The sequence below is a fragment of the Paramisgurnus dabryanus genome, chromosome 1 (assembly GCF_030506205.2).
Source record: "Paramisgurnus dabryanus chromosome 1, PD_genome_1.1, whole genome shotgun sequence".
Lineage (NCBI taxonomy): Eukaryota > Metazoa > Chordata > Actinopteri > Cypriniformes > Cobitidae > Paramisgurnus > Paramisgurnus dabryanus.
Genome location: NC_133337.1, coordinates 17,343,467 through 17,368,217, shown reverse-complemented (window position 1 = coordinate 17,368,217; position 24,751 = coordinate 17,343,467). Strand labels below are relative to the sequence as shown.

At 39.6% G+C, this 24,751-nt stretch overlaps 1 protein-coding gene across 1 annotated transcript; it reads left to right on the top strand.

Annotated features, from left to right (window-relative positions):
• The first annotated feature begins 2,199 nt into the window (after window positions 1-2,199).
• Window positions 2,200-23,908, top strand: lrig3 (leucine-rich repeats and immunoglobulin-like domains 3). Its single transcript, XM_065263445.2, has 19 exons — window positions 2,200-2,591; window positions 9,327-9,398; window positions 9,484-9,558; window positions 15,838-15,972; window positions 16,192-16,335; window positions 16,413-16,556; window positions 17,419-17,562; window positions 17,650-17,793; window positions 19,185-19,265; window positions 19,384-19,455; window positions 19,535-19,606; window positions 19,746-19,909; window positions 20,135-20,464; window positions 20,717-20,998; window positions 21,152-21,628; window positions 21,720-21,878; window positions 21,958-22,083; window positions 22,173-22,367; window positions 23,241-23,908. Exons 1-19 carry the CDS (start codon window positions 2,398-2,400, stop codon window positions 23,459-23,461), a joined length of 3,231 nt encoding a protein of 1,076 aa, XP_065119517.1. The 5' UTR covers window positions 2,200-2,397; the 3' UTR covers window positions 23,462-23,908.
• Window positions 23,909-24,751: the final 843 nt, after the last annotated feature.

The window sequence follows — 24,751 nt, the reverse complement described above, 5'->3', positions numbered from 1 at the left end:
GAAGCAATGGGGACCCGATTATAGCCCTTAAACATGGAAAGGTCAGATTTACATGATATGTCCCCTTAAAAGCATACTGGAGGAAAGGTGCTGATGTGTGGGTATAAAATCACTATAATAGTTTGGTTTGTGTACTCTTGAATGTTGCTATACCTTTAGTTTGCAGAAGTAAGGAGAAAGTCAATGATTCATTAATTATAAGAGCCATGTATCATAAGTACAGGTATGTGTATACACTACACTGGTGTCTTTATGTATAAGCCTCACAGAGTTTGTTTTGTTTTTGAGGTTGGACTCTGTTATGAGTGCTGGCCACACATCGTACAGAAACACGTTTCACTTCTCTCATCTGTCAACTACTCGTCAAATCTTGACAAGAGCTCGTTCTGTGCTCTCAGCCGCTGTATACCTACTTACAACATTCATCATAAAAATGTTTCTTAGTGTTTGTAGTTCGTTCAGGTCACTTTGTGTAGTGCAGTCAAATTTCGTGAGCCGAACAGAGGCGTATGAAGAAAATTTGAGTGCTTTACACTCATGCAGAATATGTTCAGAGGACTTGCTGATTTGTTCTGAGTGGTTTTTAACATTTTAATGTGTGGTTTCTGTGAGGTTTAGGGTCAGAAGAGCACAAACTGTATGACATTCAGCTCTCTAGGCACCTTGGTGGAGTATTGGTGGATTACTGTCTTAGATGAGTAATAACACATATTTACACATTTGACAGACGCTTTTATCCAAAGCAACTGACAGCTATGTTTACATGCATGTTGTTCCCCAGAATCAAACCCACCTCCTCTTCACTGCTAACACAATGCTTTTCCAGTTGAGGTACAGGAACAGTGTCCATGACACAAACAGAGCTATAGTACAAAGTTTAGCACTTTAGTGCTTTTGACCTCAACATTGAGTAATAGCAATGATGTTTGATATAGCAAACATCAGCATTAACTTCACTAAATCTTTCATCAGTTCCAAAATACCCAGAATTCCATAAGTCTCCACAGACCACACTACACCGCTGCACATCCAGATACCTGCAGTTAGAGAGTCAACAACCGTGCAGGAGGAATGCCTGCGGCGCAGACGTAACAGACTTCTGTCCGTCCATCCCTCTGCACACATTCACTGCTGTGTGTTGAGTGTAAACTTCACCAGTAAAAAACATTTCGTTCCACCATACCACCCTTCAGACCCTGTTTGTGCTGGCTGTGAGCACCCATCAGAGCAATGCATGCTGGGAGAGAGACTTTTTCACTGGCTGTGAGTCTATTCTGAGTATACAGTAATGAATGGCAGCTGGCCACACCTCACACACACCAGAGAGAACTGAGACAGATTTACACAGGTTCAAGGCTTTGAATACTTTTAAAAGATGGTCCTTACATTGCCAAAGCATAGAAGTATTAAATATACAATATGTCACAAAAGTGAGTACACCCTTCACACAGGGACAATACAATAGAAATGAAATTTGGATATATTTTAGAGTAGTCAATGTGGTTCTTGTACAGTAGTATAGATTCAAATCTCTCTGACATTGTGCTACTCATTGATATGCTTGAGGTCAAATCCATGTTTTAGCAATTGAAACAAAGATGCTGTATTTAATAAGTATAGTTGATTTATGTCTGATATGCTCTTCTGATTATTTAGGACAATCAAATATTCATGTGGACTAGTAGCCTAACATACTTCTCACTGGTGGGCCGATGCAGCCAAGCATGAGATCAGACCAGTGTTGGGTGACCAGAAAGTTAAAGATCAAATTCATTGTGTGCCCTTAGAGGAAATAAGCCATCTGTGTGTGTGCGTGTGTGTGCGTGTGCGTGCGTGCGTGCGTGCGTGCGTGTGTGCGTGTGTCTGTGTGTGTGTGTGTGTGTGTTAAGTGGGGGGTGATGCTCATTTACACCTCATCATGCAGGAACAGATAACAGCACACACACACAATAGACTGATAATCATGCTGTTTATATGTTAATGAAGGCCTCTGTGTTACAGACTCTGTTCATGTTAGCTACAGTTCAATTCAAATCAACTCTGTCAAAAGGTGTCAATTTAGTTTAGTATTTACATTATCACTAAAGTTTTCTCCATATGTGATGAACTACATTACCCAGAATGCACTTCTGTATGTTACCTTTGGCGAGAATCGCGTGTCCCCGCCCACGGGAGCGCGCGCATTGGAATGCTGCTGTGATTCCAGCGCGGTGGAAAAAGTTTCGTGTGGAGATGAAGCGGACCGCGAGTCGGTGATGTTTGCGCGATTAAACGCGATATTCGATAGGAAAAACACCTCAAACTGACTCGGACTCGACAAGTTTTCGCTCTTTTCTATACTCGTGTGGAATTAAACACTAAGGGTTGAGTTTGTGTGGAGTTTTGTTCGGGGGGAAGATGTCGCAGCCCGCTCGCGCTGTGAGCCTTGCGCTGTTTTCTATTCTCTGTTGTTGCGGATTTAAAGTCATTCATGGACACTCGGAACCGGACTCGTGTCCGTCTATATGCTCGTGTACGGGAACTTTGGCGGACTGTAGTCGTTTAAAACACGGCAGGAGTGTGGAGCGACTCCCCGCGTGGATCACGCGTCTGTGAGTGATTTATTTTCCTTTGTGTCTCTGACTGAAAAAATACCTCAAAATATCCAACAAAACCATTTAATTATGCTCTTCTGTTGCAATTACATCTAAATCTAAGTCACAGGTCACCTTTTTATTATAATTACAAATATTATTAGGCTGGAGTTGAAAAATGAAACTAACTGTAGTGTAAACTTTTTTTCTCACACAGTTTCTGAGTAACGTTAAAACATCGTTAAGTTTTGGTCTCGCATTGTGTTTAAATGCCTAAACACACAACACAATCACAGAGAAATGTACATTAAACATAAACAAACTTTCAAAGAAATGAAACACAGCTCTGTGTATGAGAAAGTTTGTCTATGTGTTTTTAAAGGTGGTTTAGTACAGATCAAAACAGACACACCATGTTAACCTATGTGTGTGTGTGTGTGTGTGTGTGTGTGTGTGTGTGTGTGTGTGTGTGTGTGTGTGTGTGTGTGTGTGTGTACATATATATATAAATAAACATGTGCATAATATATATACAAGCTTAAACTGTGAGATGTTAAGGATGTTTGAAATGTTTTGGCACACGAGTTGCTGTTTTTGTGTTCTCTCTGTTGGTGGTCAGTCACAGTTTTGTGTTATGAGACTTGATTTGCGTGTTATTTTTGTATGTTAGCAACTTAATCTTCTAGTTTAAATGGGATTATTTCTCGATCAGTCATATTGTTTTTGTATAGTTTGCAGGCATGAAATGAGCTCTTTGCAGTGAGTTTGTATTTGAATTGTTGATCTGTCTGGAGGTTTATGGCGTCTTGAGCCCTCAGTAGGGTGCAGGCCTGAGATTTTTGGCATGCTCATTTATGAGTTAACACAGTAAACTGGCTGGGCTTTTGTTTTCCCCGGGCCCATTATTTCTGCTGAATTAGCAGCTAAACTCAACCAGAGATGGAAGCCATTAGAGAGAGAGAGGGGGGGGGGTGAAGATCTCTTACTGCCAGAATGGAAAATAGAAGGAAAAATCTTTTCATGATTTACATCTGGAAAGAGCCGAGTGTTTTTCTTCTGAGAGTCAAAGATCCCAGACAAACTTTAGCACATTTAATTCATCACTACATACAGGCAATGAACAAATCCATGATAGTTTTAAAGGAAACACTTCCTTAGTTTACTAGTTTACAAAAGTAAACTCTTTTGTTAAAGGAGTTCTAGAGAAAGGGGGATAGTTAGAAACATGCAATATTTGATAAACTGGGTTGAACAGTTAAGGTTTCAAACCCACAGTAAAGAGATAAAGTGTGTCTTATCTTATAACAGAATAAGTGTTGTTGTGTGAACCTCTTGAGTCTTCTGTTCTTCTCTTGTGGAGTTTACGGACGGTTTGTGTGTTTTACAAACACATTCGGTAAAGCACTGATTTGCTGGGTGGGCTGCAAAGGTTTAGGTTAGTTTATTCACCGCTCTTATTACACTACTACACACTATGTACACATGTGTTTGGCTTGTGTTTTAAGTAACCCAATTCACACAACACTTTGGTCCTATAAAATATCTGTAAAATTGTCAGAGAGGCTTCTGTGTGAACACAAACACATAAATGTTCTTGGATCGGTCCCGTAAAGAGGACCTAGTAACATTGGCATAACATTCAGAGAAAGCATTCTGTGTGATCAAGTGAGGACGCGCATGTCATCGCAACAAGAAGTTATGGTTCAGCTCTTTGAAACAGGGATTTAAATGATGATTAACATTCACGCAAGAAATGTCGGCAAACTGGACTGAAACAGAGATCATGGAGCTCGTCACTATCATCAGCACTGAAAATGAGATCATTCACTAGCATGACAGAACAGCACATCACACGCTCCTGATGATCTCTTCACAAATTAAAATTGACGCGCGTGGTTTCTCGAGAGAGAAATCACGGATAATTGGCAAACTTCAGACGCTGCAGAAAAAAACCTACCAAGTGCAGGACTTTAAGGGATCTTTACGGTATGTGTGTGAATGCACGCACAGATTCTGGAAAATCACTGGCGGTGTGAATCAACCAAAAATCAAACAATCCCAGAATTGTATTTTCTGTAATCTCTGTAATCCTGCTAGTTGTGGGTCTTAGTGTGCTTTTCTATACCATCACTTAACTCAGTGGTTTGTATTAGACAAATGGTAGATAAAAAATGTAAAGTCAAGGGCTTGAGAGTTTTTGAGGTGAATAAATGTTGTAGACGAGTAAGGTTGTTCTATTCATGACAGCACTCTTTCTGTCTGTTCAATGATTATAAAACACTCATCATCATAAAGCAGAATCTGCATCCAAAACACTGACGTGATTTACTGTCGAAAATCAAAGACAGCGCTCACTTTCTCTGCATTGTAAATAGATTAGGAGTGGTTACGATCCATGTGCCTGGTCGTTGTTGGGTCTGATGGAGTCCAGATGTTGGCATAGATCTGCTGAGCTCTTCTAACACATCTATTAACAGATCAGACAGATTAGGTCCATGTTTCCATCAGAATTCATGGTCTTGTCTATCCATCTACACAGTGAGACGTTCAGATTAAGAAACCATCAGACAGTCGCCCTGCATGGTATTTACGTTTTATCGATACTGAAACAATACAGATTTTGCAGCCCTATCAGACAGTAGGGCTGTAAAACCATTAATTGCAACTAATCGTTAGCAGAATAAACGTATTTGTTTACATCATATGTGTGTATTTTACACGCGTGTGTGTGTGTGTGTGTGTGTGTGTGTGTGTGTGTGTGTGTGTGTGTGTGTGTGTGTGTGTGTGTGTGTGTGTGTGTGTATGTGTGTGTGTGTGTATATACATAATTATTATACACAGGACACGCACATATGATGTAAACAAAAACTTTTATTCTGCAAACTATTAGTTGCGATTGTAGTGTAAGTTTCTAAAAATTGACGATGTGTCCTCATGGATGGTTGTTCTGTTATTCAAACTCTTATTATTGTAGGCCGGTCACGATAATGACTATTTCGACTTATCACACCATATGGAACCATGACCTTGGTGGGGTTTGCCGAAATATTGGCATAGTGTTTACAGGTGTGTGTGTTTTTGATTGCATAAAAAGGAATGTCAGCTGAAATTTTGTGGTTTTTTTTGGTGAATACATACAATTTGAAATAATAAATCCAACTGGAATTGGTTTCAAAGCTACAACCAACATCTCCGATGTGAATAAAATGTGGGGAGAAGTTGTTAATGTAAACGAGCCAGCATGTCAACTCTGTTTAAAAACAAAGGCAATGAAAAGAGGAATATAAATTAAGTCATCTGAAACATAACCATAACATCTAGTGTTTAGATCTGAGGTGTAGCTATTATAAACGTGACTGCGGGTAATGGTGCATATTCACAGATGTGATCAGAGTCACCCTCGTCTAAATCAATAAACCCCTTGAAGCTGGGATTTACGATAGGGATGCACCGATACCACTTTTTTGGAATATGAGTACGAGTACGAGTACTTGCATTTCAGTACTTGCCGATACCGATACCGAGTACTTAATAAAAAAACATTATTTAAATTTACAGGTAACAGCTTTAGTCATATAATTTAACAAAAAAACAAAGGACTAGTTTCCAGTTTGTTGTAAACTCTGCCTCTTTGCACAACACAAGAGGCATTAACCCCTTACACGCCGCTCAAACATAGACATTTCTCAGACCGTGGTATTGATTCCAGGTATCGGGGGACTTTTAACGAGTACGAGTACTTTAGAAAATGTGGTATCGAGGCCGATACCCGATACCAGTATCGGTATCGGTGCATCCCTAATTTACGATGAACAATCACTTTGAATTGAAATTCATATTTTATCATATGTATTTATGTTTTACATATTTAGAATATCATTTTTTTATTACATTACATTCCATATGAACAAAATTCATATTTTTTCATCTTAAAGGAACACGCCCACATTTTGGGAATTTAGCTTATTCACCGTATCCCCCAGAGTTAGATAAGTCCATACTAGGGGTGGCACGGTCCATGAAAAAAATCCGAACCGTTCGGTTCGCTTGTCTCGGTTCGGAGCGCGTGTGTACCGCACGGTTCAACGGTTCATGTCATGCGCAATGTAGTCTCATGCCCTGTATGTGACCTCAGATAGCGTGTTTCCCTTTCGCGCGAAAGAAGAGGTGACTGGTTTGGAGTATAAGTACTGCAGGTTATGTTACGTGTAGAAATGGCAAGTGGGAGAGAAAAGGAAGTCTGCCCGCAGTTGGAGGATGCGCCAGCGTCGTATAAGTTTGGTGTGTGGAAACATATTTTTATTTCATGTTACTTATGATGACAGCGGAAATAAAACAATAGATAGAACTGCAGTCTATGGGTTGAATGTGCTCAAACAGCCACAGGAGATCGCCTTCTCTCCGACCATTTATCTGAGGTACTGACAACAATGTTTTACGTCTTTTCGTATTCAGCGCTATTTTTAGCCTTTCATTGATAAAATTAAAGCGGCTGATTTCCGCGTAGTTTCATTTTGCTAGCGTGTGAAAGTTGCGCGATCTTATTTCAGAAATTGCCCCTCAAAGTAATCAGGACAGAAGTGGTCAAAAGTGGACAAAAGAGACGGATTTAAATATTACAGGTGTGAAGGTTATGTTTCTCTCTCGTCCACATAATCTCTCAGTATTTAAGCAGCCTCTCAGTGTTAAACCTAAGAACTACACTGAAGTTGGCATTTTAATAAATGCAAGTTATCTATGTGTGCTAAAAATGCACGTAAAGTTTATGTAGATGGCAATACACATTCTCTTTTGCCAAATAAATGAAAAGCATGTTGAAATCATCAATGTCTTCCCTCTTGCTCTATCAAAATCTCACCTGGCTTTCCTCAGAGATGGTCCAATGTGCTTAAAGTCAAATTCAGTTTGTGCATGATTACATGATATAACTTTTTTTAATACTGTATCCTACATTATGGATAATTAATACATTAATAAGATAATACATTTCTGGAGTGTTAAAAATTTAAAGAAAAAATAACAACAAGAACCGTACTGAACCGTGAACCGTGACCATAGAACCGTGATACGAACCGAACCGAGGGTTTTGTGAACCGTGCCACCCCTAGTCCATACATACCTCTCTCATCTCCGTGCGTGCTGTAACTCTGTCTGACGCAGCCCCCGCTAGCTTAGCTTAGCACAAAGACTGGAAATGCATGGCTCCAGCTAGTATACTGCTCCCAATAAGTGACAAAATAACGCGATCATTTTCCTATTTATGTGTTGTAGAGCTGTAATCGGGCCTTAAAAGTTAGGCCCGAAATGTCCGGAGCCCGACAGAATGCAGCCCGAACCCGAACGTACATTTAGATTGACAGCTATTTAAAAGCCCGAACCCGTTTACAGCCCGACATTATTTAAATGTGCGCACACACACAGCTTTTGTCAAGAATGAGAAATTTACACATGTTTTAACATTATTTATTCATGACTAATAATCTACACGCCACTTGGAAGTTGAAACAAAGAAATAAAATAAGTCATCTGTAACATTGTAACATCTCATTCTAAATAGGCTTATGCAATACACTATAAATATGCCAATAAAATTATTATTTCTTAACGAATTAAATTAAGATAATACATTCTGAATTAAGATGGGTATTTAACGAAATTAAGAGAAAGGCTCCGCGGGATTTGCGTCGGCACTTCTCTCCATTACTGCCAACATTAGTCTATATCCTCTGTCTAAATTATGTATTTAAGACTCGATTCATATTTAGTTATACATTGAAAAACCTACTCACCAAGATTAGGCTACATGTTTTTGATGAGGAAAATCATTAAATCCAATCCACTGTAAATGAATTCAGCGCGATCCTGCGCTACTGATTGAACTTGACCGCTCATTTACCTCACAAAGCCGGAGCGCAAGCCCGAGCCCGCCCCGAGCCCGTGTAAAATGTTAGAAAGGAAGCCGGAACCCGCCCGAGCCCGTCGGGTCCCGACGGGTCCCGTCGGGTTCGGGCAAAGATCTTCAGCTCTAATGTGTTGTGATTTGTATAGTCAAACCGTGTACAAATAACAAGGTGATATGAGACACAGCGATCTTTTAACAGTATACATACTGAGAACTATATTCTCTCAAGACGAAGCACTGCCGCATGGGCGGAGTGATTTGCACAACTCTGACCGAACTCTCTGCTCCTCACCAGGGGCTTCTCGTGTGCTGCGAGCAGATCACTCCGCCCATGCGGCAGTGCTTCGTCTTCAGAGAATATAGTTCTCAGTATGTATACTGTTAAAAGATCGCTGTGTCTCATATCACCTTGTTATTTGTACACGGTTTGACTATACAAATCACAACACATAAATAGGAAAATGATCGCGTTATTTTGTCACTTATTGGGAGCAGTATACTAGCTGGAGCCATGCATTTCCAGTCTTTGTGCTAAGCTAAGCTAGCGGGGGCTGCGTCAGACAGAGTTACAGCACGCACGGAGATGAGAGAGGTATGTATGGACTTATCTAACTCTGGGGGATACGGTGAATAAGCTAAATTCCCAAAATGTGGGCGTGTTCCTTTAATATTATAAAAAATCTAAGTTGTGTTCTTAGAAAGGGTGTACTTTTAGGCTATTTTATTGTCTAAAATAGCTCATCCTCATGTCGTTCAGTCTTGGGTCGAGGTCACATATTCTTATTGTAAATTGTCTGTATGGTTTATGGTAAACCTGTGCATTTCTCTGACAGTGTTTATCTTCTTTACAGGGACCTGAGCCACAACAAGTTACGTGTGTTTCCTGAAGCCCTGTTCACCAGTCTGACACACCTCAGTGAAATGTAAATGGACTTTATTATTTTGGTCTTATTTTGTTCTCTTAATGTCACTGTTGAAATTTGTAACCACCTGATTTTATGTTGACAGAAAACTGAACAATAATGAGTTTGAGTCGATACCAGATTTGGGTTCAAACGCAGGAAACCTGAGCAGTCTGATTCTGTAAGTATAAGAGATCATTCATGTTCGGTTGTGCTGTCTGCTGACAGTTCAGTAAAGCTGTAGATTAATGCTTGATGGATTCTGTGATAATGTGAAATGTTTTTGTGTCATTGTGATTTATATTCCGTTATACAGCTTTTGTTTTTTTTTTATTTAGAGGTGCTTTATATTCTTATTTCTTATTGAATTTGTTATCAGTAGCTGTGTTTTCATCCAAAAGTGAAGCAAATCTTTTCAAAATTTGCACAAAAAAAGAAAAACAAATGCAACTTAGGTGTGTTTCCATCAACTAAAGATGGTGGTACTGTTAACCTAGTCACAAAAAGTAAATAAAAACAAGGCATGCTTAGAAAATAGATACAGGATTAGGAATGTAGACTTTTTGATGCAGGCACTAACAGCAAGGGCATTAAGACGACATCGAGCCCCACATATGGTAAAGACAACGACAGCGGAAATAGCTAACACTGGTTTAATGTTTACTACGTCAGTAAACTCAGAATTTATTCGGCAAATGGGTTTCCATCTCCTATTATTTGCATTTACTCTTTTTTGCATAAGTCAAAAAACCACCTCAAGCGAGGGTAAAAGTGAATTAAGAACTGAGATTTATTTATATTATAGATTATTATAACCTACATTAAGGACAGAAGTTTACCAAGTTAACAAATGAAGTTCATGTACATTATGGATCAAAAGTTTGGAAACACTTACTCGTTCTTAATTCTTTTATCCTTATTACAGAATTATAGTAAACTCATTTAAACTATGGCATAACAGAGATGTAACTGTGAAAATTACGACTAAAAGAATAAAAAAACATGCTGAAGTTCACATCTGTTTGAGCTCATATTAGGTACTTTTTCTTCACCGAGTCGTCTATTTGATTTTTTTTAAATAAACGTTTTCTAATGAAAGAAATGAACATGTTTGGCACAATTATATTTTTGTCTACAAGATTAAATTCAACCAAATAAACATACCAGGGCTCAACATAAAGGACTGCCCGGTGGCCCGGGGCAAACGTGAGAGCCGTCTGGGCCAGTAAAAAGCATTGTCACTTGCCCGATTGGGCCAGTGCTTCACCCTCAGTCACTAAAATATATTTTCATCAATGTATATTATTTAACATCTTGGAAGCAGACATTTACTTGGGTAAAACACGATGAAAGAAACAATGCAATATTTTGTACAATTTGCTGTCAGTTTACAGGTAAAGCAGAAAAGTTGGGAGCTTTTTTCATTGGATTTAAGAATTTGTGGAACATGACTGTTGTATATGTATACAATTATATTTGACTTTTGAATTATTAATTTTAAATATGTGACACTGACATTTGTTTATTGGGGCCAGTGAAAATTTTGGCAGGGCAAGTAAAAACCTGAACCACTGGCCTGACCGGGCTAGTATAATTTTTTTTTTTGCGTTGAGCCCTGCATACACACCTTCAGATTAAATAATTATTAAGATCATGGTTAACATTTCAGCCGAGGGATCCCAAACGTTTGACTGGTAGCGTTTATTTTTAGGTTAAATGGAAATGAAAGTTTAGATAAGAGTCGGTTCATATATGAAGAGTTTGGTTCCAAAACGCAATAAATCCATTTTGACAAATTTCGGTAAAAACGTGTTTTCTATACAAAGAAAGTGTCAAGATGAAACCACTATTTTCTGTTACAAACTTTCACATAGCATCTTTAGGTTATAAAAACATAAAAAAATCAAATCCATAACTTGATTTTCAAAGATTTATTATAAAAAATTATTAAATTATTAATTAATAATTAATAATTATTATTAAATTATTAGATGTTGATGCTTACGTTTCTTTCCCGTCACAGTAAACCACCACAGGTTTATCAATGCTATTAAAGTATTATTTTGTTTTTGTTTGTTTGTTGATCACAGATGAGGAGATGAGGAAAACTAGGACTCCGTGTACTCAGCGAGCCGCCATTGTTTGTTTACATTGCGTGAATGGTGCGCTGTAATTTCTGGAACGGATTTATTGCGTTCTGTAAAAAAGGAGGAGTGGCGTTTATTGCGTTTTGGGAAAAAAGGGAGAAAAGATGACAGAATAACACGGCGGATATTGGATTTTGCGTAAAATTAAGAATTGACTTTTTAATACTGACCTGATATAATACCGATTCTGGCAGTAACTCATTTTTTTCAAAAATGGCGTTTATTGCGTTTTGGAACCAAACTCTTCATATACTGAATACTAGATCCTGTTGTCCTGGAGCAACAGTTGTAAACAACATAGTATTATTAGAAGCTCATCTTTAATGGTTTTGCTGCCTCACTAATAATGCTGCTGTATTTATGCTTAAATATCCCATAAATATGACTTTTACTCAATTCAAATATTTCAACTTGTTACAATGTTGTTATTATTATAAGTTTAAAACATTTACAGACAGCATCTGACATCTAGCTTATTATAAAAAATATTTTGCACACATTTGGATGTGTGTATGTTTGTTGAGGCTGTCTATGCTGATTCAGCTAACAGCATTTAACAACCTTATTTGCTGAAAATTGGTTGAACAAATTTGGGATTTAGTAGAAATACACAATGCAGCACTTGTGTGAGTGAACTGAAGGGGGTGTGAAGAGATGAAACACACACACATCTAAATACACACACATAAGCTGCTGAGCACAACTGGCAAAAGTTGTGTCTGGTATTTTTTGGGGTTTTCTTTTTATTTACTTAAATTACCTTAATGTTTTTTATGTCAGCAGTGTCTAAAATATCAGACTGACACAAAACAAAACCAATATTCACACTAAAACAAGCAACACAAACACTTCTGTATAATCCAATCTAGGGCTGCACGATTTGGGTAATTTTTCCCATTGCGGTTATTGATGTTAATATTGCGATGTGCGATTGCGATTATATTTGATGGTATCATGAGTCAACTTGATGGGTTTTAAGGAAAATCCACACACAGTTTAGCTAAAATGTGTATTTGTAAAACTAGAAATGTTTTCGTATTGCCACGTGATGTAGCAACTGCTCAGTGTCAGTAATCCTAAATCCAAAATATACCGCCATACAACAGACATAGAGGTTTTTTTTAGCTACCAGATCACTGTCAACCTCCTCTGCATCCATCTTCGCTCTGGTATAAGTGACGACGCACACCACACACGTGCACTGCCTTTTTTCTTAGTTTTTCTTTCTTTTTTTAAACAGCAAGGAAAATCATCAAACTGTTATCAGAAAGTTTGTGTTAACAAGTCCACACATTTATTTATTTAATATAATTGCAACATTTTGCTGTCATATAATCTCACAGGCTGACATTGCGATTGCGATGCGATTAATTGTGCAGCAATAATCCAATCAGAATAAAGCATTTAAAAGCCCTGTGGTATAATTAAAGAATAATTGACAATGGGCCGTTGAATTATTTGAAAATTATGCACACCCAAGGTGGAATGCTGCAAAATACACTCACACACCAAACACTATTTGTGTGTGTACCTACTGTGTATCAGTTAAAGTTAATCAGTGATTTCACATGATGTAAACTTTGATTTACTCTTTGGTACAGATACTAAAGCTGTCACTGGGGTTGTACCCTTTTTTATTAAGTACACCTTTGAACCTAAAGGGTGCGTATTAGTTCTTCAACACTATACATTTTAAGGGTGCCTGTGTGAAAGTAAAGGAAATCCCCTCACCAGTGAAAAGATTCACTCTTGCACATTCCATCGATTTGCAATTTTGTTACAGTAATGCACTTCTGACATTTGTCATTCAGACAACACCATATAAACGGCTCAAAATGAATGTTTACTGTCATAATGACAGTGCACATGAGTACAGCAGCTTCTGGCTCTCCAGTATGAGTGCTTTCTTTCTATGTTTTAGTGTGTGTGCTCATCTATGCTGAACTTTGTCTATAGTCAACAAGACCTGATTAACCACCCTTATTAACTAACTGCATATGAAAGTGTGATTTTTTATTTTATTTACATGACTTTATACCACAGACCTGCTAATGCTTTATTCTGATGGTGTAAGAAATGTTCCACAGGTGTTGATTATTTTTCTGTAAAACGCACACCTAACCTATCAAATTTCTTAAAATAACCACCGGAGCAAAGTCTGTAGTAACCATGATATAGGAGGAATAATTGACTCTGGTCCTTTGAAATATTTAAAAAAAAATATGCACACTCGCGGGGCATTACCACCTTGAGTGTGCATTATATTCAAATAAAGCAACAGCCGTCATCAATTATTCCTTACGTAGGTTTTGTAGCACTTCTGAACACTTGAGGGCTAATCTGTATTGTACTGTATTATTATTAAATGTTATTATGACACTTTACTCTGGTTTGTGGATGGGAAGGGCATCTAAAATGTCATTGTATTTCGATGCAATGACAATAAAGGACTCTTGAAATCTTATCTCTATTACCATTTCAGTCTGTGGATTATATCAGGTTGTGGTCTGTCAGTTTTTCCCACAGATATGAAATATAGTTGTGGAAGCTCAGATCTGACTCTGATCACGTCCGTTATCCAATCGACTCGGGTTTTACCCACAATGTTAATTAGATGCGGGACCCGAAGTAATTAAACTGTGACCGACCCGGATCCGATGGACCAAAACTGAACTTTACCAATAACAAATATAATCATGGATTTCTTTTCAAGCTATTTTGATTTTATGACAAACTACTCTAAAATTCTCTGTGGACTAACGCTGTGCTGCGGAAATCCCTTATATGGAGCTGGTGTTTTATGCAAATTACCAACCTGGAGCATGCCGCTGCGCATGTAGACATGCCAAATTCACTAACGTAAGAACAAGTATAAGAATTAATTTTTTGTGCGTACGCACGTGTTGTGAATTAGGTGGAAAGTTTTTGCGAGAAGTTCAAGTGTGCGTATAAATACGAAAAAACTTACACAATTATTAGTGAATGGGACCCAGTGTGTGGGAAACACTGGGTCTGTAGACCAGATCAGGTTGTGGTCTGTGGATCTGACCTTTTCCTTATTGGCAGCAGATAGCAGATCCAGGCAAATGAAAAGACACTTCAGTCTGAAGGAATTTATGAAAGATAAATTCAACTGAAGTTTCTTTGAGTTGTTGTTTATTTTCTGTGAAAGCAATGAAGATTGTCTGGTCATTAATAAAGTGTTTATATGAAGGAAGGTCTGTTAGATTCTGTTATGGAAGCCATCTGTGAAATTCCTCACTTCAGTTTTTTTTCATTGCATTCATCAGTTGTTTATTCATACAGCGTCTCTCTTCAGAAGGATCTGCTGAAACACGTCTAGAGCGTTATCATCTCCCCTCGACACCTTTGACTCATTTCCACACAGTCTTCACAAAAGCACAGATTTCCCAGCATGCACCTCTGTAATGCTCAGCCGAATGATTTAATGTAGTTTTGATGTGGTAGTTTAAAGCAGTAAGGGAAACTGGAGGTTTAGAAGTCATTTCTAGTTTAGCTCAGTGGAGTGGGAAGATGTGTGAACACATGAAGACGTTATAGGGGTTCAGATATCTTTACTCTTCTGAATGTTTTTGGTTTTGTAGTATCTGGCTTTTTTTCAAACCCTATTATGCCGCTTTTATGTCTGGTGCCTACATAGACAGCATATGACTGAACTGAAACCTCATAATTGACAAATATCGAAAATTCTCTCTACACCCATGTGGATAAAACAGTGTTTAAGATTTTATTCAGTATCTTTCAATATAGAAAGATTTTTTTGGATTGCATTCTCTATAAAGGTTGCTTGTTTTCTCTTTGTATGCAATTTCTTAAACTTGTTTTGAGTTTTTCCATCATACATTTAACAAACACACCTGTGAATATCCCCCTCTCTCTCTCTCTCTCTCTCTCTCTCTCTCTCTCTCTCTCTCTCTCTTTCCTCTCTCTCTCTCTCTCTCTCGTCCACTACACAAAGACATCTCTGTGCAGTCTGTGTTTTTAACACAAGCAGGTCCTGCACTGTAATTTAAGAGGCGTACAGCTCAGGAAATTGCCGGTCTCATTACTTGTGAGCGTTCACTGACGGAATGGGATTCATCATTCTCATAATTGCCAGTGTTTATTAAATACCTTGTTAGTAATTACCATATCAAGCAAATAACACAGGTCTAAAACCAGCATATGTTTGAGCTGTTGTGAAGCGTGCTGACATCCATTATAACCCCAGCGCAGGATAACTGACTGTCAGCTTGAACCTGTGCTGTTCTCTCTGTGTTTATTGAATTATCTGGAATTCTCTCTGTTTTTAGAGCAAACAACAAAATCTCAAGGATATCATCTGAACAGCTCAGTTCACTGACTGCCCTGGAAACACTGGACCTTAACAACAATAATATAATAGAAGTGCGACCCGGGTCTTTTCCTCCACTTCCTCTCAAAAACCTGTGAGTCTTTCTTTTGTTGACCTCACTGATCATCTCTCAATACTGGAATAAAAGTTTTAAAAACTATTTCAAAATTACAGATTTGTGGTTAAAGTTATTTCAAACAAGCACGTGCTACTATTAAATTATTTGATATGTTTGTGTTTCTGGTAATAAATACATTTGTCCCTCATTGCTTCAGTTCCTTTATCAATAAAGGTATGTCTGAAATATCTGCAGGTTCCTGAACTATAACCGAATATCTGTTCTGGAGCACGGCTGTTTCAGTAATCTGTCCACATCACTGCTGGTGTTACAACTCAACAAAAACCGTCTGAACTCCATCCCGGCCAAAATCTTTCAGCTTCCCCACCTGAAGCACCTGTAAGTTCACAAGCTAACGTCTGATTGGTGGACATACGAGCCTGTCGTTTCTTACCTCTGTGATTGTAATTTGACAGTGAGCTGAGCAGGAACCGTGTACGACGCATCGAGGGTTTGACGTTTCAGGGGCTTCACAACCTGAGCTCGCTGAAGATCCAGAAGAACGGCATCACTCGACTCATGGACGGAGCCTTCTGGGGTCTCAGTAACATGACAGTGCTGTAAGTACAAAAAATTTGACATCAAAGTTATATTGACCAAAATTACCACAATTATCATTATTATCATGGCTTTGTGAACAATTTCTAGAAATGCTAAAGTACTGATGCAAACCAAATGTAAAATTAATTTTATATGTAAGTGCAGTTTTGTTCGCATAAATATCAACTAAATAACATTAACATTAATCACGACACATTTGCGGTTGGTGAGATAAATGTTCATCTAGTTCAGATAAAACACAAGTGAGTTAATCAGAGTTTCATATAAACACAGGACAAATCAGCAAGTCTCTCTGCGTATGTTGTGAGAACTACGTTGTACTTTATGACCCAGGAGTAAAGCTGTATGACACTTGCAGTCACGGCAATCACAGAAGATGCAAACAGAGCTTTAAACTCATCAGATCACTTCATTTAATGGAAAATAAATAGAAAATATGGATCTGTCTAGATGTTCTTAAATGTGATTTGATTAAATTTGTATTTAAATTCAGTCATTGAAACACTGTCATCACAAACACATGGGCGCAGACGTGAATAAATGTGTTTGTCTTATGTTATTGCTTAAAGTGGTTGATACTGGATAGGGGTTTTCGAGCCATGACACTGACACGTTTAAACGGTAATTAAAAATGACATGGTAATAATAACTGTTGGACATTTTTATCGTGGTTAACCATTAAAGAGGTAATCGTTAAATCTCTAGCAAGTACAGCTGATTAATAACAGGATATCACATGAAAACAATCAATTAAGATGAATTATTAATACTGATTGTGAATACTCAAGGCTAGATGAAAAAAAAACGAATTTTGTGATTTGTGTGAGTCTTTCTGAAGTGTTCATGTGTGTGTGTTTGCAGGCATCTGGAGTTTAATAATCTGACAGAGGTCAATAAGAGATGGCTTTACGGTCTCCTTGCACTACAGCAGCTCCATCTCTCACACAACACCATCAGTCGTATTAAACCCGACTCATGGGAGTCCTGCCAGAAACTCGCCCAGCTGTGAGTGATCCATCAGTCAGAAAATTGATCATCATCTGGGTTTGTTAAGTTAATATGTTCATGATTTTGACTGCTGTTGTCTGACAGGGATCTGAGCTGGAATGAGTTGAGCCGTCTGGATGAGGGCAGTTTTATGGGTCTCAGTGTTCTGGAACAGCTGAGCGCTGGAAACAATCATATCAGCTTCATTGCAGACGGGGCGTTCAGAGGTCTGACCAGCCTACAAACACTGTGAGTTTCCTAACTACATCGCAATTTTTTATTTTACACCTCTCTAACTCTCACAGTGTGTTCACACCAGATGCGAATGAAGCGTTAAGTGAGTGATTTACATGTGAAGTCAATGCAAAGACGTAATAAACATCCTGCTGCGCGATTTAGGCTGCACAAATTACACGATTGGCGGGAATAATGTAGCGTGAATTGGACGTTTCAGGCGAGTTGAAAATTCTGAACTTTGGTGGATATGTTAACTTATCAGGAGCTTGCTCTAGTAGTGACATGATTACGATGTAGTGAGCAGAGGCAGAAAAACGAAATTTGAGCTATGTATATATTCGCTTCATTTACGTCTGGTGTAAACGCACATTTATTGACGTTTCCTGTGATCTTACGGAAAACATTGACATGTCCCTTGTCTGATGTTGAAAAACTCTGAATCATATCTACAGTATAATTAAAGTTGTTCTAGTGGATCGTTATTGTGTAGTGAAGAATTGAATGGTTAACACACAATACAGCCTGGATATAGTCGGTTTCAGCAGCAACAACACACAAACCGGTAAATGGTTTTTGTGGACTACCGGTAGACGCAACTTCCGGTAGACTTTCACATAGAATTAATAACAACATTTAGAGTAGTTTATTTCTAATAATAGGGGAAATAAATGGCAAGTAAATTACCTTCATTCATATGTCATATCTAACGAGTATCAACTATTATACTAAGCTAACATTACTTTGTAAAATAAATGTATACAATGTTAGCTACAGGTCCTTCATTTCTTGCCTATCTGCCAAACCTCTCTGCTCAGTTAAGATCCATGCTCGTCATCTCCTCTCTTCTTTAGCAAACCAAAACATTTTCTTTTCGACATCAGTTTGGCCATTATCAGGCCGATTAAATAAATACAGACCGGAAGTTTATTTCGGTTCAGACACGTAACCATGACAACGCGTTTGCGTCTGCTGAAAATCATCTTTCAGTCACATCTTCTGTCCTGCGTCTCTGTTATGTCGGGTCCGTCGTGCCATTTGCTTGTGTATGTGTGCTGGTGCTGTAGCGCCGTCCACTTAGGTTCCTTACTTAAATGGAACCAAATGTTGCTCGACTCAGAGGTCAATGCAGGTCAGGTGTGTTTTGAAGGGGGTTACTGTGTGATCCAGATGTTTGTGAGTACACATGGGTGGGGCGTTGGGGAAGAGGTGCACTTATGTTGGTTTCTTAAAGAGACGCATTGTAGAGTTGGCTCTCGTTTAATTGCATTTTGAGAATTGTAAACATGATTCCTATGAGAACTTGTTTGTCAGAATGTTTTGTTGGTCATTTTTTAGTGAATATGTCCCACAAGCACCTTGTACACTGCTTTACAAAATGTGTTTTCCGATTAATTTCTGGAAAGAGACCTGAAGAGTAATGAGATCTCGTGGACTATTGAGGACATGAATGGACCGTTCTCTGCTCTGGACAAGTTGAGAAAACTGTGAGTGTTTTGTGAATGTAAAGTGTATATAGTCCCACGTTAGCGTGTCAACTGATTTATTCATATATGTGTTGTAACTGCATTGAGATGACACTGAAGGCTTTATGTCGTTCCTCAGGTTCCTCCAAGGGAATCAGATCCGATCTGTCACCAGGAAATCCTTCACAGGACTAAACCTGCTGGAGCTACTGTAAGTGCCTCTTCAGTTCTTCAGTGATGTAATGATGATGATGTGTTTATGTGATATCTAAACTTCTGTCTTTCCACAGGGATTTGAGCAACAATGCCATCATGTCACTACAAGCTAACGCTTTCTCTCAGATGAGTCGGCTCTCAGAACTGTACGTATGAAATATAGCAGAAAAATACACTAAAATGTTGACAGAAAGTCGCATGTCTCTCATGAATCTGGTGGCTGTATTACTCGTGATTATTTTGGACTGGCCCGTAACGCTTTCCTCTGCCCTGTCGTCCCATCAGGCACCTGAACACATCCAGCCTGTTGTGTGACTGCCAGCTAAAGTGGTTTTCTCTGTGGGTGGCCGAACATTCGTTTCTTCCGCTGGTGAACGCCAGCTGTGCCCATCCGCTTACACTGAAGGGCAAAAGCGTCTTCACTGTCGGTCAGGATGAGTTTGTTTGCGGTGAGTGAAAGCTGAACCTCTAAAGCGTTTGTCTGGATTATCAAACATGAACTGTGTTATATTATTGTGTGTTTAGAAGCTAAGAAAAACGACGATTGTATTTTAGCAAAATAATTTCTGCATTATTAATGGTGTCATTTATGTACGGTTAGTGCAGAACAAAATGCATCTGTTGTCGATCAAATTGGTTAGTTTGATTTGAGTGAATCCGTTGTTGCTTTGCAGATGATTTGCCCAAACCTCAGATAATCATCCAGCCGGAGACGCAGTCGGCCATCAAAGGCACCAACGTGACGTTCGTTTGCTCGGCCGCCAGCTCCAGCGACTCGCCCATGACTTTTGCATGGAAGAAGGACAACGAGATTGTGAATGACGCAGAGATCCATAACCAGGCTCATGTTAGACCTCAGACTGGAGAGCTGAGCGAGGTGACTGAATACACCACCATGCTGCAGCTCAGAGCCGTCGAGTTCTCTAGCGAGGGCAAATACCAGTGCGTCATCTCCAACCAATTTGGATCATCATACTCGACCAAAGCCAAACTGACCGTCAACAGTAAGTGTCCAGAATAGCCTAAAGTGTTCCTAACCCTAAGTTCTGTTGACAGTCTTAAGAATAAAGACGGTCAGTTCACCCTGATTCACCTGTTTACTTTTCCTGCTCTTATTCACAATTCACATGAATTAAATGAACCAGCTGTTCTGGTTCGGAAAGACACTGTTTCCTAGTTTAAGTATTAAATCCTGCATGTGCACTGTAGTGTTGATATGTAAAAATAAATTTTCACCATTATGCAATTTCTCACAGTGCTGCCATACTTCACGAAAATGCCGATGGATTTGACGATTCGTGCTGGGGCCATGGCCCGCCTGGAGTGCGCTGCTAGTGGACATCCATCACCTCAGATCGCCTGGCAGAAAGATGGAGGAACCGATTTCCCAGCCGCCCGTGAGCGACGTATGCACGTCATGCCGAAAGACGACGTGTTCTTCATCGTGGATGTAAAGACAGAAGACATCGGCGTGTACAGTTGTACGGCACAGAACGCAGCTGGGTCCATTTCTGCTAATGCTACGCTAACTGTTCTGGGTAGGATGATCTTCTGATCATTTCTTATAGTAGCATTTAAAATTCATCTCAGGATGAAGCTCATGATGTTGTGTGTGAGTGTGCACAAGTTATTTTTAATAGTTTTGATGGCTTGACAGTGAGAATGATTAAAACTTTGTCTCGCACCTCCAGAAACACCATCATTCCTGAGACCTCTGATGGATCGTACCGTGGTAAAGGGTGAGACGGCAGTGCTGCAGTGTATCGCAGGTGGGAGTCCTCCTCCACGACTTAACTGGACCAAAGACGACAGCCCTCTTCTCGTCACAGAGCGACACTTCTTTGCTGCCGGAAACCAGCTGCTTATCCTCGTAGACGCGGCAGAGGCCGACGCAGGAACCTACACGTGTGAGATGTCCAACGCGCTGGGCACCGAGCGAGGAAACGTACGACTGGCCGTCCTCCCCAACCCGAACTGTGAGTCGGGCGCAGCTGGCGGTGGAGCGCTGGGCTCCAGATCGCCCGGAGGGATGGAGGACGACGGCTGGACAACAGTGGGAATTGTGATCATCGCTGTGGTCTGCTGCGTGGTGGGAACATCTCTGGTGTGGGTGGTGATCATATATCACACACGTAGACGAAACGAGGACTGCAGCGTCACCAACACGGGTCAGTCAAGTGTTTCTATGATCTTAGTCATGTCCGGCTCACTTTTACAATTCATATCTGTAATCTCGGTGATGATTGTGTTTGTGTTTAGATGAGACGAATCTGCCCCCAGACATCCCCAGCTATCTGTCTTCACAAGGGACGTTAGCAGAGCGTCAGGACAGCTATGTTCCATCAGACAACAGTAGCGCTCATCAGTACATCAGCACTTCAGTCGGGGGATTTTACATTCCACCCAAAGATTTAAACAGTAAGAAATAAATCACTAGAATCTTAATGCATTGATGACAGAGTTGTTGCTGTATTACTTAACGTCTCATCTCCTTTAGGTCTCTGTCAGTTGGACACAGGCAGTGAAGGTGATATGGAGGCAGCGATTGACCCACTGCTGTGTCAGTATCAGGGTCTGCGACGAGGAAACCAATATAGCCCAGACATGCCTGAGTCTTACAACGGTCAGTCCTACATCATCACCTGAACCTCATGCTTTTGCTGTATGTGTGCGTGTGTGTTTGTATTAAATGAGATCTTTTTCGTCATTCAGATCAGCCGCTGGTCTGTAGAGACTCGTACAGCAGCTATAGGATGAGAGATTTCTATAACTTCGGCTCCTCGCTTCCCAGCGAACCCTTCGATCATGTGATGCAGCTCTCGGCCGCTGGGCAGATGGATCGCTCATGTGTGGAGGACTGCGAGCAAGGTTTTGATCTGACCAGAAGCTGCTCTGGATCTTACATGGGTCAGTAACAGAGCCACCTGTGATTCTTATGGGGTTCATACTTGACATGTTCGGTTCGATTAAAACAAACTATGGTGCAATTGATTGATTGATGTAGGTTTTTTTTTTTTTTTGAGTAAATGTGAAAAAGTTGGGTCTGAGTCCGCTTCCAAATTAACTCTGAAACATAAACGCAGCGCAGCGAACCAAAAACAGGATGTGATATCACAAGACACGACCCTGATTTTACAGCCGGCTGAGCGGTGTATGCAAAAACAAAATGAGCAGAAGGCAAACGCGTAGCAATGGAGAGGTAAAGAGCCTTATTAACATTTGGTCCATCGAGCATATGCTGGAAAAATATAAAAAATGCTTACGTTTATAAAATAGTAAAATATCTGATCTGATCTCTAATAATACCTCCATATAAAGACACATAAATAAGCATGTTTACTCCAGCATTGTAGCGATGTTGTGGATGAGCAGACTTTTGTCTCATAAAATTCATCATCAAAGCCAACCAATCGGGTGGTGACCTTATCCGTCTGCATTAAGATTGGTTATCTTCAGGTTCCCTGATAAAATGCTAGTGTGAACCAGAACTTAATAAATTGTTTCATTTTTTTGGTCTGCACCAAACGAACCGAACTACAAGTATGAACACATTACTCACTTATTTTCACTTTTATACATTTTATTCAATAGGATATCTCTGTAACTTCCAACTCAATGTAACTTCACTTTTATTAATAACTGATTAATGAATGGGGTTATTTTTTTTTTACATCATCCTCATACATGGCTCATTCAGTCAGAATTAATATGCAGAAGAATTTGAGTTTTAGTATCAGTGTTTGAGTTTTGACTCATCATTCATGTCTTCTCTGATCTCAGGCACATTTGGTAAAGCCCCATGGAGACCCCAGCAGGAGCTCTGCTCTTATAACAGAGTTGATCTTCATGAGAATCCATACACAGCCTCTGATCCTGAGGAGGAACACACGGGTCACACGCTTACCCACAATACTACAACAGACCCACACGCTAGTTTGTACGAGCAGCCCTTTGATGACAGGACTATAGAGAGTTTTCCCACTCATCAGACGAGCTCTTAGCGGCGCATGGGCCGCATTCACGTGACTTTGCAGAACCAAAGCCAGAAACCTTCTACCTCTAAGTCTGAATGTAAACGCAGGAAAAACACAGAGACTGATCGAGAGAAATGCTACATTTGTACAAAGAAATAGAATATATACATTTTATACAAGACGATTATATTTTGTAAATTATTCATGTAAATATGATGCATTTATTTTTCCTACTTTCTTCCTTAAATGTAAACGTGTTGTGTGCAGACTGTGGTGGTATGCGAATGCTTAAAATGATTTTGATTTTCACAACATTATCAGTTTTTTTTAACTTGGTTAACTAAAGACTGGTTTAAGTTCATTCCAGGCTAACTGATGGGTCTCTGTCCTGTTACTGTGTTTCCTTGGATTTGTTTTGTGCTTTGAATAAAGCCACTGTTTGCACAGACTATAAAACACATTGTGATGTGCTGTTACACACAGACACACACGCACACATAAACACAGATGTCAGGTTTTTTTTCATCATCAAACATTCCTCATGGGTTCACACTAATTGTTATGATCCTATACCTGTCTGTGTTGTTTTAATAGCTTGAGTGTTTACAGATGAATGTGTGATGAAAGTCGTCTTGTTTATTATGAGAATCGGTTTTAATGATCTTTGGCCGGTTGTACAAGCTAGGCGTCCGGCTTTGTGAAAAATATTTACGCCTGTTGCACCATCTGAAACTACAACCAGGCGCAGCTACGCTCATTGCGCGTCCCCGCGTATGCGCTTAACCGCAGTTATATTGAGATGCCATCTGCGTTACTAAGGTTATAAACTTAATTAACTGCTGCCAGGAGAGCTTTCCATCCTCTCACACGTTTGCCAGCACGCTCTTCCTTAAGATTCATGTGTCACGTGCAGACCCATCAAGCACAACCTGCACATTAACTAAACGCTTTTGTGTTTACACAAAAGGTAATTATTTGTAAAGCGCATTTTACGTCCATACTAGTTTTATGACCGGGTGTACACCCAGCTGGTGCAACTGGCCCCTGATGATTGTTCTCCTTCCAACCGTTGTTAGGTGTAGGATGACATCTCTCTGTTTTTGTGCCGATCTTGATTTGTTAGCTGTGCAGAAGCTCTGCATTCAGTAGATGAAGTGACAGAAGTCACTCCCGGTCTGTCCTCACCACTGCTCATGAGCTCCACCTGAATCCTGTGTGTGTGGAAACTGTGCTCCACCACAAACCTCAGCAGAAGGTCAGAAGCTCCCGCTCGTCTCAGACCTCACACACACAGATCTGAGAACAGCTGCTGGAGTT